This window comes from Cicer arietinum, chromosome 6 (genome assembly GCF_000331145.2).
Source record: "Cicer arietinum cultivar CDC Frontier isolate Library 1 chromosome 6, Cicar.CDCFrontier_v2.0, whole genome shotgun sequence".
Taxonomy (NCBI): domain Eukaryota; kingdom Viridiplantae; phylum Streptophyta; class Magnoliopsida; order Fabales; family Fabaceae; genus Cicer; species Cicer arietinum.
In genome coordinates, this window is record NC_021165.2 from 437,171 (window position 1) to 452,109 (window position 14,939).

Sequence of the window (14,939 nt, forward strand, 5' to 3'; positions counted from 1 at the left end):
TCTTTCCCTCATATTTTATCAGAATCCTGGAATCTCTGGTGTTGTGTTAGAAGATTTTGACTCTTCCTTTGTCAACAAGTTCTACCACAGTCATCTTGACGATTTATGTGAGTTAACCTATGAACCTGGCATTACTTTTCGCATGCTTGTTTGACTTGTTCTAGTCTTCAATGAATATCTCCCATGTCACATGCCTTCTGATTTGTATGATTAATGCAGCGAATGTGAACTCATCGGCTGTAGTTGCTGCTGCTTCTCTTGTTGCTCGAACCCTTTATATACTTGCTAGTGAAACTAATGATGTACAAAATTCAACTTTGGCTGCTATAAATGTAAATGTCTCACTTGTTGAACAACTTATGGATTGCTTGCTGGACTGTGATCCTGGTCTTTCTTGTGAGTTGGTGAAGAAATATATTTCACCTGCTTCAACCTGTGCGAGCAATTATGTTGGTGTTATCTTAGATGAGCCTTCGTCCACACCTTATCCAGGATATATTAATGACGTTCCCAGGTTCATCTGGAACTTTCTAGCCGACATAACTTCAACCCCAAAGGAGAATAATAGCTCAGGTTGTCAAAAAGGTTGCAGTGGTAGCGATGAAGTTTGCATTAGAGCGGAGACTGATGGAAAGGGAGTTTGTGCTCTTTCTACAACTAGGTATTTTCTTGTTTAAATGTACTTCATACTTCATAGATTTGGTAAACGGATATATATTTCTTGGTCATAAATTTAGGATGTCAGTGGTGCAGTGTTTAGCCTATTTGTTGCCGGTATTTCCGCCCCCCCCTTCTTGTTGGTATTCTTTTCCATGCAGGCTTGCTATCATCTAATGTTGTGCTTCTGCCTCTATAATTGAATTGAGTTTTACATCCCGCAGAATTGGACAAGTAATGTATTCATTTTATTATGGGAACACAACTGAACCATGGAATATGGATAGAAAGTTAAACTTCTGCATGTCTTGATCACCATTTTACTTAGATTAAGAAAAGATGACAAATGATTGAAAGAGAACGGTGGTTTTACCAAACTACCCATATCAACTATTGATTTATTTTCAATATCATAAATACTAAGTGAAGAATAATAACTTGGGAGTGATGTACACAACATAACTTAGAGGGTACAATTGGAAAATAAACATTTAAAGTTGTATTGGAAACTAAAAGCAACAATTATTTTGGGACAGGTAGTACTTTAAAATTAAACTTGGATGTATCCCCGATTTATTTCACTATTTCTGCCTGATCATTATTCCCATTAAGTATCATCCATGGTTATTTTCAGATTAGAATCATGTCTGAATACTTTTGCCTTTAAATCGAATATTTGATATTTCATGAAATAAAAGCTGAAAATGGTTGTGTAAAATGTTGGCAAATTATGTGTTTATATTTATGTTAGATTCATTATCTACACATACATGCTCACAGATTCTCACATTCATGCGCAGACATATTTACCACAGTCGCCATAATTTAGATTTATCCCACTAGTTTTCCTGTTAAACTCAAGAGGTGGCGTCGTTGATATGCCTCCTGAAATGGATTTTATTCCATAATCCATACCATTTCTAAACTTTATGTCATAATTGATACCTTGTTAAGTATGCTCATTTGATGTACGTAGTTGGTTAGATTGTCATCTTTAGACTATTCAGGTGTTTATATGTGAGGTTCCATTTTCCAGGTACTGCACTTCTTGTTGTCTTGACATGATTAAATGGCTAAGTTGATGCACTGTAATTTTTTACCTTGATGCATAATCTTCTACAGGTATGTTCCAGCATATTCAACCCGGTTAAAATTTGAATCAGGAGTATGGAGTGTTTTGCCCCCTAATTCCTCCGACAACATGGGGGTTGTAGACCCAGTCTGGACAGAAAGCAACTGGAATACAATAGGGATGCGAGTATACACAGTCCAAGTTGCTGCGTACGATCGTGTTATTCTGTTTGGGGGAATTGCTCTGACAATCTTGGCATACCTTGCAATAGCAGTTACAAGAACTTCTGTTGCCAAAGCGATGAAGAGGGATTGACACTGTATTTATGGAAACTAACTAAATTTTGTGAAACTAGGGCAAAGTTAAATAGGTTGATAGAAAAATTACTAGTTTCTGAGGAATTTCCCAGGATATTCATTATTTAGGCCGCATTTCTGTGCTTGTGAATTCAGTTTCAAAAAACGGCCCTATTTATCACTAGTAGGTAAGTGTTAGGAAATGTAATGAAAACAAAAGTAAAAAGCTTTTTCTATTGTGTATTTGGTAGTCCTAGTTAGTGAGTAGTGGCGTTAACCTTTATTTGGTTAGTTTCACTATTATTATCATGACTTGGTTAGTGTTATAGTGGGGGTTTTACGGTTTTAAGGGATGGATAGTAGAAGAAAGGTACCGATGGTAGTAACAGTGAGCCCCTTTTGTGAGGTTTTTACCTCTGCTCAAACCAATTTTATGAGCTTGGGCGAAACAAATAAAGCAAAGCATGGTACTGATGGTAGTAACAGTGAGCCCCTTCTCAAGTTTTTCCATATAAAAAATCACAAATCATAGGATTCTAGAAAGACACATTTCGAAATTTTTGGACTAATGTGAAACTTTCGAAATGTAACTTTGTAAAAGTTGTAAAAATTTTGAAATTTTGGATGAAAATGAAATTTTTAAAATATAATTTTTTCAAAAATTTAAAAAATTTTGAAACTTTTGAAATGTAATTTTTTTTTTAAGTTTTAAATTTTTTGAAATTTTTTATTAATGTGGAACTTTTGAAATGTAACTATTTAAAAAGTTTAAAAATTTAAAACTTTGGATGAATGTAAAACTTCTAAAATGCATTGTTTTAGATTTTCTTTTTTAAATTTGGGAAATTTAGATGAATACGAAATTTCTGAAATGCAACTGTTTCAAATTCTTTTTAAAAAATTTGAAATGATTGAAATGTTAATAATTTAGAAAAATTTGACTATCAAGAAGTAGGAGTAAAATAATATTTTTATGTGTTTTGGAGAGGTGAGAGGTACTAGTGAGGGGGTGATAGTTAAATTTCTCTTGTATATATAGTTAAATAGATTATTATATTGCATTGATCGTTGGAGGAAGCTATTGAAAACACGATCAATGTGGAGAAGAAGCTATTGGGTGACTTGCCACAAAACATAGCAAAAGACTAGATTGAGGTGTAAAATACTTTATTTGCGAGTTTGACGGGAAGGGAAGGAAGAACTTTGAAAAAAAAGAAAGGAAGAAATAGAAGGAATGAAGAGTTTTGATAAGTTTATTTTTATTCATAATACAAAATTCTCATATTTTGGGGAAGTCGAAAACTCTGTTGGAGGGAGATTTTGGAGGATCATTTTCATGCTCACATAGTACTATATAAATTAAAAATATATTAATTATAAGCATTCTTTACAAAATTACTCTCTTAAAAATATATAAAAAAAAATTATCTTTAAAGCTCTTCCTTCACTTCCCTTCTAAACTTTAAAACAAAATTTTAAGAGTGTGATGAGAGAATATCCACCCATCATCCGAGCCCTATTGATTAAGATATGCACAATTGTTAGTCATTTTTACCGTATTAATGATTGAACATCGTGATAAAAGAAACAATGTGAAATTGATATGTAAATACTAATTTTATAAACCATCTAGAAGACGCATCTATCAATACAACTCAAATGATCTACGATTTATCTATTAGTCACAATTTTATATTTCACGTTATTAGTTTAAGGAAAATGCTAACAAATTTTCTTGGAGCATTTGTTAAAAAATTTAAAAGAGAAATAAAATTTTGAAAGATTTACATTTAGTTTCTTGAAATTTTAAGAAATGATATTTTTCACTTAATTTTTTTTGTTGTTGTTGATTTCCTTTTTTTTTTCTTTAACAAGTGTCATTAATGACCTTTATTAACATAATCATTAGTTAAATTATTGTTGTTCACTTCACTTAACATTCTTTGGAGCGATTAAATAATTTATGGTTGACAGTCAATTTTTTTTTACTTGATACAATTGATTGAAGAAAAACCATTCTTGATAAATATTAATTGTTTCATCGGTTAAAATCTAGGTTTACATATTCTTAAATTATTTATAATATTAATTATCATTAATTTTATATTTCAATTTGATTTCTCTTTTACTTTTTGTTTTGAAATAGCCCTTAATTTTCTCAAGAATTATACTAATCTAGTTTCATACTAAAACTCTTTAAGTTTTACTTAGTGATGAAATTATATGAATTTTGATTATATCATGTTGAACTTGAAGTTCAATATAAAGAGGTAACGATAACCTCATCATTAAAATTTATTCAACCATGATAATGGCAAAATTATCACCATAACCCTTTTATATTGAATTTCAACACAAAGTGATCCAAATCCAATAAATTACAAGAGCAATGATACAACCATTTAATAAATTTGAAAGAAGTACAATTAGAGAACATTTAATATGGAGGAAGAAACAACATATAAATCACACCACGTAATATTATTAATCTAATTAGCATGATCATAAGAACATTCTTAGATAGAAAGTCAAAGAACTAAACACAAATTTATTTTTATAAATCAGATATTCAAGTGTATAATGACATGCATTAATCCCTTGATCACTGTGAGATCAATTAGACAACAAAACAAACCTCTAATTTTTTTGACACGACTACATACCTAATTTACTATTATGAATTTTGAACATCCGAAAATTTGATTAAGCAAAGAGAAAAACAAAAACTTTTCACATGACAAAAAAATAAATAAAAATTAAAGAACTTATTTTACGCAAAAATGAAATATCTACGAGAATGAAAGGTAGTTGGGCAAAAAAAATTATAAACGGGTCGGGAGAAAACCCGAATCTAATATCGGAGCAGTTCACCTCACCAATATCTGGTATCTGCAAACTAAAATGATTTTCTTCTTCATTCACACCCCCACACCCACACACACACACACACTCACATCACCATAATCATATCATAATAACTCAACAAATTTCATCTTCTCCGATCTAAGATCCTTCTCTTTCACAACACGGTCACAAACTCATAATCTACAAAAAAAAAAAAAGAGAGAACGAAAGACACACACAAAAATGGGGTTGGGTTTGTTAGCTTCGAAGGCCATAAGACCAACCTCCAGACTCCTCAGTTTCCAAAACCCTAACAACCTTCTCCTCCGTACCATCGTTTCCAAACCTGAGCTTCGGAATCCCGAACCTGCCGCACAACCCCAGCCTGAACAGCCTCTCGTCGATCTATCTCCACGGGCTCCCGTCGGCGGCGCCAGAGTCCATTTCCCTAACCCCGATGACGCCATCGAGGTTTTCGTTGATGGATATCCCGTTAAAATCCCTAAAGGTATGTCCGTTCTTCAGGCTTGTGAGATTGCCGGCGTTGACATCCCTCGATTTTGTTATCACAGTAGGCTTTCTATCGCCGGAAACTGCCGTATGTGCCTTGTTGAGGTCGAGAAATCTCCTAAGCCTGTTGCTTCTTGCGCCATGCCCGCTCTTCTTGGTAAGCTTTTATTTTTCCTTCAATTTTTAATTTATTTTGTGTTGATTCTGGCTTTTCGTATAAGTGATGATTTGTGTGTCTGTATCATGTTTATCTAAGAAATTTATTGGTAAAATTTAACCTTTTCCTATACGTGATTTCCAACAAAGATAGAATTAACCATATTTGATTTCTTTAGAAGAGTACATTTACCCATTCTTGCAATTCACGTCAAAATTTCTATGCCAGCTAGTGTTGCTTCTTGGTATATATATATATTTTTTATCTTCCTGGTAAGCCTTTTATTTTTTCTTCATTTTTTAATTGATTTTCTGTTCATTCTGGCTTTTCATTTGAGTGATGATTTGTGTGTCTGTATTATGTTCATCTAAGAAATTTAGATTTTGTTTTCTAGTTGCACCCCTAAAATATCCACCCACAAAAAAAAATACTTTTTGTAATTCAGGAATGTTTTTAACTAATTCAGTTCACGGAAACTATTTGAGTGTCTGTGGATATTTTAGGTGTGTAACTAGAAAAAATCAGAAATTTATGTTGTTTGTTTCAGTTTCATCTTGTTAGTGATTGTTTTGATTAGTTAAAGGCTAATTAGTATCAAAACTTAGGTAATGATTATGTAGTTGCTTGCTGTTATTTTTTTGAATTTCTACTTTGTTGAATGTGTTATGAACTTTATTTAGTTTATGTTATTTGTAAATTGTAGTTTGTAGAAAATGGTGATACTAGTGAAATTTCATCCTGTTATGTATCTAGTACATTTCCTTTTAACTGCCAACAATTTAGAGGACTGCTGTTTTCATTTCCTTCTGAAATTCCATTCTGTTGGCATTTATGTTTTCAGTAATAATTTAGAGGAATGCTGGTTTTTCTAAAACAATCAGTGACGAAACTCCCAAACAATTTTCATCGGTGAAATTTAACCTTTTCCCATATGTGATTTCCAACAAAGACAGAATTAACCATCTTTGATTTCTTTAGAACAGTACACTTAGCCATTCTTGCAATTCACATCAAAATATGTTCATAATATTTAGCAATGCTCAATAATTTATGTTTTGTCTGTTGTTAATATTTCAGTTTGTTTTTGTTCAAAATTAAATTCTAGTACTTTCTCTTTTACGTTTTTTTGCATACACTGATATTCAAGTTTTTCATTACAACTTATTAATGGTTTCTATTTTTTTTTAATTATAGAGATATCATGAGATAAAATTATCATTTGTTCAGTTCCTTTGCAGTCGGCATTTATATTTTTTGATCGGATCTTACTTTTACACCCATTTTATATTCAGATACACTGACACACACATATGTACATCCTTGATTTTGTTTAGATCAGGTTTTTAACCATTTATTGTTTTGATTCTTGTTAAAAATGTAATATAATCATATGTTCATATTTAGGGATGAAAATCAAGACTGACACACCTGTGGCAAAGAAAGCTCGAGAAGGGGTGATGGAATTTTTATTGATGAATCATCCATTAGATTGCCCAATTTGTGATCAAGGTGGAGAGTGTGATCTTCAGGATCAGTCAATGGCATTTGGCTCTGATCGTGGTCGGTTCACTGAAATGAAGAGATCTGTGGTGGACAAAAATCTTGGGCCTTTGGTGAAGACTGTGATGACTCGGTGCATTCAATGTACAAGGTTCAATTTTCCTTTCAAACTTGATTTTATCTTTGCTTACACATTTTGTCATACATAGGAAGTCAGAAATTCGTTATTACTTTTTTTCTTTCTAAAAGCAAGTATTAAGTGCTCTGATAATTTATATTAATATTATGTTTAGGATATTCTTGTAAGAATTAAGGACCTCCTTGAGTTGTATCAATTTTTTTTAAATGAAGCATTGGTCATTCTTACAGTATGATGACACTGTCCGGGGGAACTTGCAGGTCAACTTTATTTGCATAGGATGAAAATGACATTCTGGGGTGATAATTTAGTTTGACTGTATTATTTTTTTATTCAATCTCATGTCTGCTAAGGTTTCTTTTAATTTTTGGTTACCGAAATTTGGTAGCAATAGGTGTTGGCAATTTTATAAAACGCAACCTTCAACATTTGGTAGCCGTGCTCTTTTTGCTGTCGATTAAATGCTATATGTATTGTGAAACTATGTTATCTAAGTGCCTTAAAAGTATGTTATCTAAGTGCCTTAAAAGGATCTATTGGAATATCACTTTCTTCCCACAGGTGTGTTAGATTTGCATCAGAGGTTGCAGGGGTTCAGGATCTTGGCATGTTAGGTCGTGGCAGTGGAGAAGAGATTGGAACATATGTTGAAAAACTAATGACAAGTGAACTCTCTGGAAATGTGATAGATATCTGTCCTGTAGGAGCACTCACTTCAAAACCATTTGCATTTAAAGCCCGGAATTGGGAGTTGAAGGGCACAGAGAGCATTGATGTTACTGATGCAGTTGGGTCAAATATTCGAATTGATAGCAGAGGACCTGAAGTCATGCGCATTGTTCCTCGTTTAAATGAGGTTAGATTCTGATGGAAATGTTTTATCAAACTATTTGTGGTTGCCAAAGCTTCATTTTTCCTGTGGTTGTTAACATTATTTAATTTTTGCAAGAAAAAACCATGGTATTAAGTTTGCTGGTGCTTAAATACTATGGAGTGTTGTCTTGTGATTTCATAGTACGAATTAATTAGGAAAAAAATTGTTATTCATTAACATAATCTACAGCTTATAGGAATTGATGATTTCAAAAAGATGATACCAATGAATTCTTGACCTAATCTGATTATTTGGTTGTAGTTTTTTTTGTTTTTTGCATCACAACAATACTATGACATAAGCAAGTTGATTTTCAAACTTTGTTCACTAGCAGCCTTTGAAACACACTACACATGTTGTGTTTGGAAAACTGGTGTTGATTTTTTTTCTTTCTTACCTGATATCAGTTTGGTTACTTTCTATCATTAGCAATGACTCCATTGATGTGGGTTTTGACATTTAAGTATAAAAATACCCTAAATTGAGGACCAGATAATCACAATAATTGAGGACTTAAGGACCCGCCTGAGTTGTTATTCAGTTTATTTCTTACAGAAATAATTATACTTCCAAAAGAATACTCGAGCATTTTACCTGCAATTTCAATCCTTTAGTTGTGGGTGGTTGCTTTATGGAGACTTTTCAGTTAATCAGTCTTTTGATGTTATGGGAAGGGGTATTTAAGGGAAAAAAGATGGTTTTAAGTGTTATTGAGCCATTGGTCATGAATCATAGAGTAATCATAGACTGTATACTAAATTGTTACAAAATGCGGATTTAAATGTTTTAGCAGTATTTGGGATCCTCTCATGCTAAATTTCAGAAGATAGGGTCATGTTGAGACTTGAGAGATCGAAGACCATGTGCATACATTCCCACATCCCCTGTACATGACCTCACAAATTTTATACTACAAATGTTTTTGTGCCTATCTCCATTAATTATTTCATTTAAAAAGTTCACTTCATTGAGTTCTCATGTTTTGCGGCGAATCAACATTTTATGAGAAACTAGTTAGGAGTCCCAGTGAGGATTAATCTTTTAGGATCAAGGGATGTGATTTAGTGTTCTCTGGGCTAAATTTATTATGCTTAGTTTGGCAGATTGTATCATAATTCAATTCTTCTGTAAAAACTTGGTGCTATTACTATTGAAGCTTTTTGTTTAAGTGTTTTACTCTTGATGGAAGTAAGGGCGGGTGTTAGGACTTAGATAAAGGAAAGTAGTTAGTAGTAGTAGTTAAGTGGTTGAGATTGTTATAAGTAGTTAGACTATTAGGTTTGTTAGTAGGTAGTTAGTGATCCTTTCCCTCTCTTATCCTAAGTGTACATGGAGCCTATAAATAAAATGTTCCATCCCTTATGAAAATATCTTTTAGTAACTTTAGAAATTAAGTGGTGTAAACCATTGGAGGAGCGTATCCGCTCGTGTATCATTTTCTTTGGAGAGATTCTCTCCGATTATTTATTATCTTTTTTTTCTAAATATTAGTGTTTTTCCTCTAAATTCTTGGGTTCCTAACAGCGAGTTTCTATTCATTGTTTGGTATTGATTCTTGTTCCACTTTCCCATTGCAGGACATAAATGAAGAATGGATTTCAGACAAAACCCGCTTTTGTTATGATGGTTTGAAGAGGCAGAGGTTAAATGACCCTATGATTCGTGGACCTGATGGTCGATTTAAGGCTGTGAACTGGCGCGAGGCCCTTGCTCTAGTTGCAGAGGTTGCACATCAAGTTAAACCAGAAGAAATTGTTGGAATTTCTGGCAAACTTTCTGATGCTGAGTCCATGATTGCACTGAAAGATTTCTTAAACAGGATGGGGTCGAATAATGTATGGGGTGAGGGCATTGGTGTAAATACTAATGCTGATTTCAGATCAGGATATATTATGAATACAAGCATTGCTGGTCTTGAGAAAGCAGATGCTTTCCTGTTGGTTGGCACCCAGGTATAGCTCTCTAATTTATTTTAGTGAGCAGCTTCTCTAGTTTATGTTTTGGACTTTTGGCTAATCAATGATTCTTGTTATATTGAAAACCATTCCTTTTTTACAATACCTTTGGGATTGCCATGTATAAGATTTGATATCTGTTATTTTTTAGATTCCAATTAAGACTATTCAACAATTCTTTCAAAAAAACACTATTCCTCAACAATATAACTTGTGAAAATTGGTGTTTTTGGATGAGCTCATCTACTGGTTATGTTGGCATTTTATATGTATGCATATCTGGTGTCTGATTATCTTGTGTTGACTCCTAAATTTGCAGCCACGGGTGGAAGCTGCTATGGTTAATGCCAGAATACGTAAGAGTGTCGGGTCAAACCATGCCTCAGTTGGTTACATTGGGCCTGCTACTGATTTCAACTATGATTACCAGCATCTTGGTATTGGCCCTCAAACACTTCTTGAAATTGCGGAGGGTCGACACCCATTTTCCAAGACTATTTCAAAGGCCAAATATCCTGTTATCATTGTCGGTGCTGGGATTTTTGAGAGGAAGGATCAGGATGCAATTTTTGCGGCTGTTGAAACCATCGCAAAACAAGGGAATGTTGTCAGATCTGATTGGAATGGCCTTAATGTATTACTTCTCCATGCTGCCCAGGCTGCTGCACTTGACCTTGGACTTGTGCCACAATCTGAAAAAAACCTTGAATCTGCAAAATTTGTATATTTGATGGGAGCTGATGATACAAACATAGACAAGATCCCTGAAGACGCTTTTGTTGTTTATCAAGGTCACCATGGTGATAAGAGTGTTTATCGTGCTAATGTCATTTTGCCAGCAGCAGCGTTCAGCGAGAAGGAAGGTATTTATGAAAATACCGAAGGATGCACACAACAAACATGGCCTGCAGTTCCAACAGTTGGCGATTCTAGAGATGATTGGAAGATAATTCGAGCTCTGTCTGAGGTAGCAGGGGTTCGCTTACCCTATGATACAGTTGGGGGTGTTCGTGCTCGATTGAGGACTGTAGCCCCAAATCTTGTGCACATTGATGAGAGAGAACCAGCTGCATTGCCATCTTCACTGAGACCATCCTTCACACAGAAGGTGGATCCAACTCCATTTGGAATTGCAGTTGAGAATTTCTATATGACTGATGCCATTACCAGGGCATCAAAGATAATGGCCCAATGCAGTTCTGTGCTGTTGAAGAAATGAAGTGTGTATTATTTATTATTTTTGTTTTAAAATAAAAATGCGGATTCATGTTTTTGTTTTCCTGGCCAAGCAAGACCTTGCTTGCGCAAAGCTTCTCGGACGTTGGAAGTACTCCAATTTGAAATTAGGCGTTATCCGTTCCATTTGTATTATGCTGGTGTAAAAGCACCACTTTTTAGAACTATTTTCATGTACAATTCGGATTATCTGACACATGTTAAAGTTTACCCGATTTGTAAAATGAAACATTGGAAGCATAAACAATCCAAAACTAAATCATTCAAATAAGATAATTTGTTTGTTTAACAAGTTCCTTATTTGCATTATTAAACCCATAATATTTGCAGCAGCAACAACACAATGTGTTGAACGAAATAAAAACTTCATGCAGGACTTTGCCAATGATATCAACTAATTTGTAGCCCCTGATGTTATGAGAGTCACTTCTGCACCTTTGAACATGAAGAGATGCCTGTTTCATTATATGAACGTTCCCAATTCTTCCCATCAAAATGCTTGATTTCAATGCGTGTCAACGTTCCAGGGTCAACACACCTGACTGTAACTGCAACCCCATCTGGGTTTGAGCGTGGGTAATAGAATGAAGTTATACCACATATTTTACAGAATGTGTGCTTTGCAGTGTGAGTTCCAAACGTGTAAGTTGTAAGAAACTTAGCAGAATCTCCCAAAAGCTCAAACTTTTCAGCAGGTACAATGAAGTGAGTATTAGCTCTCATGTAACAGTTTGAGCAGTTGCAGTCCCATGCCACTACACTGGAAGGAGCTACCACCTTCCACCTTACACTCTTACAATGGCATCCTCCTGTATGCACCACTGTTTCAGCTTCCATTTCAGAATTCTAAAAAACAATGATCATAAAAATTTTGTTAAGGGAGATTAAACTAAGCAAGGAACAATTTGGAATGAGTTCATACTTGAGTCACAACATATTATACCACTAAAAATTCAATACCAAATGAATTTATGTTCTGCATAATAGAAAGGGGTTATTATGAGTATGACAAATATTATGTTGCTGATGAATTATTGTTCACAAAGAAAGAATAAGGGGACGCTGAGGGCTCAAAGCTAATATTACATGCATTTCCTGGGTTCATAAGTTTCATAAGCAGAAAAGCTTTAAAACAATTAAAAGACACAATCATTGGATGCAGCTAACAAAATTCCAACATAACAAAAGAAGCAGCTAATGAAAAGTAGAACATAAATTTATGGACGAAGCAGAATCAAATATTCTTGACAATAACCAAACGATGAATGATCAGTTATTAACAGGAAATAGAAAGGAAGTAGCTTACCTTATGGATCAGATGGGTCGGTAGAATTTGTATGCCAGCTTTATATCAAGAATATTTTCTTTTGATAACATCTTTATATCATAATTATTATATTACTATATGAGAAGAATTACTTTCTTTCCATATGTGACTTCGCAGCCTTTGTAAATAGTCTACTGTTAATCAATATTAAAAAATTATTGAAAACTTTAACAATAGTCAAAGATACTTTTTAGAAGTAATAGTTTATAATTTTGTGTCTCTAAAAATAAGAAATTGACTTTATCAATTTAATATATATATATATATATATATATTTATATATATATATCAATTTTGTGTCTCTATATATTGTGATTTTGATACTCTATTTGAACAAAATCTCATTTATTTGGAGATCAAAATAATTATTTTTTTTGTTTTTATATAATATATTATATTGAATATTGACCATACCAAACGTGCATATATCTTTTAACTAAAATTTAAATTGTAATTTGCTACATTATAAGAGACTAATCCATAAGAATTATAAGATGATTTTTTTATTTTAGAGAGTTACAGTGATAAAAAGATCACATGTTCAACTAATTTTTCTAAAAAAAACTATATTTTAATCATTAATATTGATTATTTAAAAAAAACAAATGACTAATTTGTTTCGATAGACACAATCTGTATTATATATTTTTTGTAAAAAATAAAAAATAAACCGCCGTCATATTTAAAGGTTTTCTAGATTCAACCCTGCTATATTTAGTGTATATGCAGTATTTTTATTTTTCACAAATGTTGTACCTTTATATTATTTTGTTTTATATTTCCTTCTTAATGTTGACTCATTCTTATGCCATTTTCACATGACCAACACCATTGTTTTTGAAGGAAAATCACTAAAGATCCCATGTTATTGACATTTAGAAAGATATATAGATGACTGCTTTGATCTAAAAAAGATAAGGATATGTTAAAAACATTAAATTAAATTAAAGAATCACTGATGTTGTTTTTGTCTACTTATGATTTAAAAAATTATAATATATATATATAGTATTTTATATTTTGAGTTGGGTCTTTGTAAAATATATGGAATTAAAAGAGTACAACTCTCCATAATGAATTATAAGGAAAAAGTTATCATATTAGCATATTAATGTTATTGATCATATTTAATTTATACAATAAAATTAAGTCTATTTTTAAAATCATTTTCAATGAATAAATTAGATAATTAAAAATGTAAAATGTTATTTTAAATAAAAAAATAATTTAAATATAGAAATTCGTTGACTCTAAATTTAATTTAAAATATTATTTAAATATTTTATTCTATTCGTTGAGTACAGTGTTGAATTTTAGATGTATAATATTTGAATTATATTTATAGTTGTAGATGCCTAAATAAAATAAAATCAGTTGCATAACATCTATAGTTACAAATAATATAATGTATCGATTTTTTGTAGAGTGCTTCCTGAGTATCGATTTTTAGAGCTCCGAAAGTTTGGATTCAAATAATTAATGTCCTATTTCTTGGTTGTTGCTGATCAGAGGATTGACATTTTTAACAAATCTATTTCTTGGAGGCAAATAAATTGGAATACTATTTTGTGATTGTTGATCCAAAATAATTCCATCCTTTCTGAGCTTAGACATGTTATTTACGGAAATATAGTTAGACTCAAATAAATGTGAGATATTAATAATTTAAATGTAGAAATTTGTGTTTTACACGTTTTGAAAGTTCAAACATTGATTTTTTAATATATATCTTAAAGGCACATGAAAGTAAGTATGACCTTATAAGAAAATAAGAATATTTTAGTCCATTTAATATAAGAACAACCTTTATTAAAGGAGAGAACAACGTTTCCAATTTTAACAACTATTACTTTTAATTTTTGTTTTTTGTTTTGCTATGACCTACTATTACTTTTTCATTTCCACCATTCTCTGCTTTTCTTTTCCTCTAAAAAAATACTTCTTCCCTTCACTCCAATAGTGACATGAGAGAAGTATGGAGACACTTTATAATGTTTTGTTTTAAAGACAAAGCCATCATCATACGTTATTTGGATGAAAAGAGATGGTTGCATAGATATTTTTATCGTTTTTGTCGACGATCCTAACTCAATAGCAACTTAGTTAATAAAGTGAAATAAAATTGATTGCTTAATATAAACAGGGAAAGAAACTGATTGCTTAATATAAACTGGGAAAGAGGAAGATAAGTTAAATTTACTTTTTGTCTTTATAAAATTTAAAAAATTTCATTTTAGTTTTAATTGATTTTTTTCTTCGAGTTTTATACCTACAAAAGTTGTTGTCGTCTATTTTAATTTTTATAAAATAAAAATAAATTGATATTTTAGTTATCAGAATGAGACCAAACTTTATAGGCACACCTTATGTGT

The 14,939-nt window shown here is 32.2% G+C and overlaps 3 protein-coding genes across 3 annotated transcripts in view; 2 read left to right on the top strand and 1 right to left on the bottom strand.

Annotated features, from left to right (window-relative positions):
* LOC101497966 (nicastrin) overlaps window positions 1-2,268 on the top strand; it is an 8,709-nt gene extending 6,441 nt beyond the window's left edge. The window contains exons 14-16 of the mRNA XM_004503060.4: window positions 23-107; window positions 220-661; window positions 1,780-2,268. Coding sequence (XP_004503117.1) covers window positions 23-107; window positions 220-661; window positions 1,780-2,044 — 792 coding nt within the window. The 3' untranslated portion in view covers window positions 2,045-2,268. The remainder of the gene's footprint in view (window positions 1-22; window positions 108-219; window positions 662-1,779) is intronic.
* Window positions 2,269-4,889: 2,621 nt separating this feature from the next.
* Window positions 4,890-11,532, top strand: LOC101498632 (NADH dehydrogenase [ubiquinone] iron-sulfur protein 1, mitochondrial). The gene is made up of 5 exons (XM_004503062.4): window positions 4,890-5,536; window positions 6,941-7,187; window positions 7,737-8,031; window positions 9,627-10,001; window positions 10,324-11,532. Exons 1-5 carry the CDS (start codon window positions 5,113-5,115, stop codon window positions 11,221-11,223), a joined length of 2,241 nt encoding a protein of 746 aa, XP_004503119.1. The 5' UTR covers window positions 4,890-5,112; the 3' UTR covers window positions 11,224-11,532.
* LOC101498294 (uncharacterized) lies at window positions 11,483-12,704 on the bottom strand. Its single transcript, XM_004503061.4, has 2 exons — window positions 12,547-12,704; window positions 11,483-12,086 (listed from the first exon to the last, which is right to left on the bottom strand). Exon 2 carries the CDS (start codon window positions 12,075-12,077, stop codon window positions 11,664-11,666), a length of 414 nt encoding a protein of 137 aa, XP_004503118.1. The 5' UTR covers window positions 12,078-12,086; window positions 12,547-12,704; the 3' UTR covers window positions 11,483-11,663.
* Between the last annotated feature and the right edge of the window lie 2,235 nt (window positions 12,705-14,939).

What these genes read in the sequence shown, in the direction of transcription:
- LOC101498294 (XM_004503061.4), bottom strand. Translation starts at nt 12,077, where the DNA reads ATGGAAGCTGAAACAGTGGTGCATACAGGAGGATGCCATTGTAAGAGT.
- LOC101498632 (XM_004503062.4), top strand. Translation starts at nt 5,113, where the DNA reads ATGGGGTTGGGTTTGTTAGCTTCGAAGGCCATAAGACCAACCTCCAGA. An exon ending in TTGTTCCTCGTTTAAATGAG is followed by an intron (nt 8,032 to 9,626) that starts GTTAGATTCTGA and finishes TTCCCATTGCAG; the next exon opens with GACATAAATGAAGAATGGAT. An exon ending in TCCTGTTGGTTGGCACCCAG is followed by an intron (nt 10,002 to 10,323) that starts GTATAGCTCTCT and finishes CTAAATTTGCAG; the next exon opens with CCACGGGTGGAAGCTGCTAT.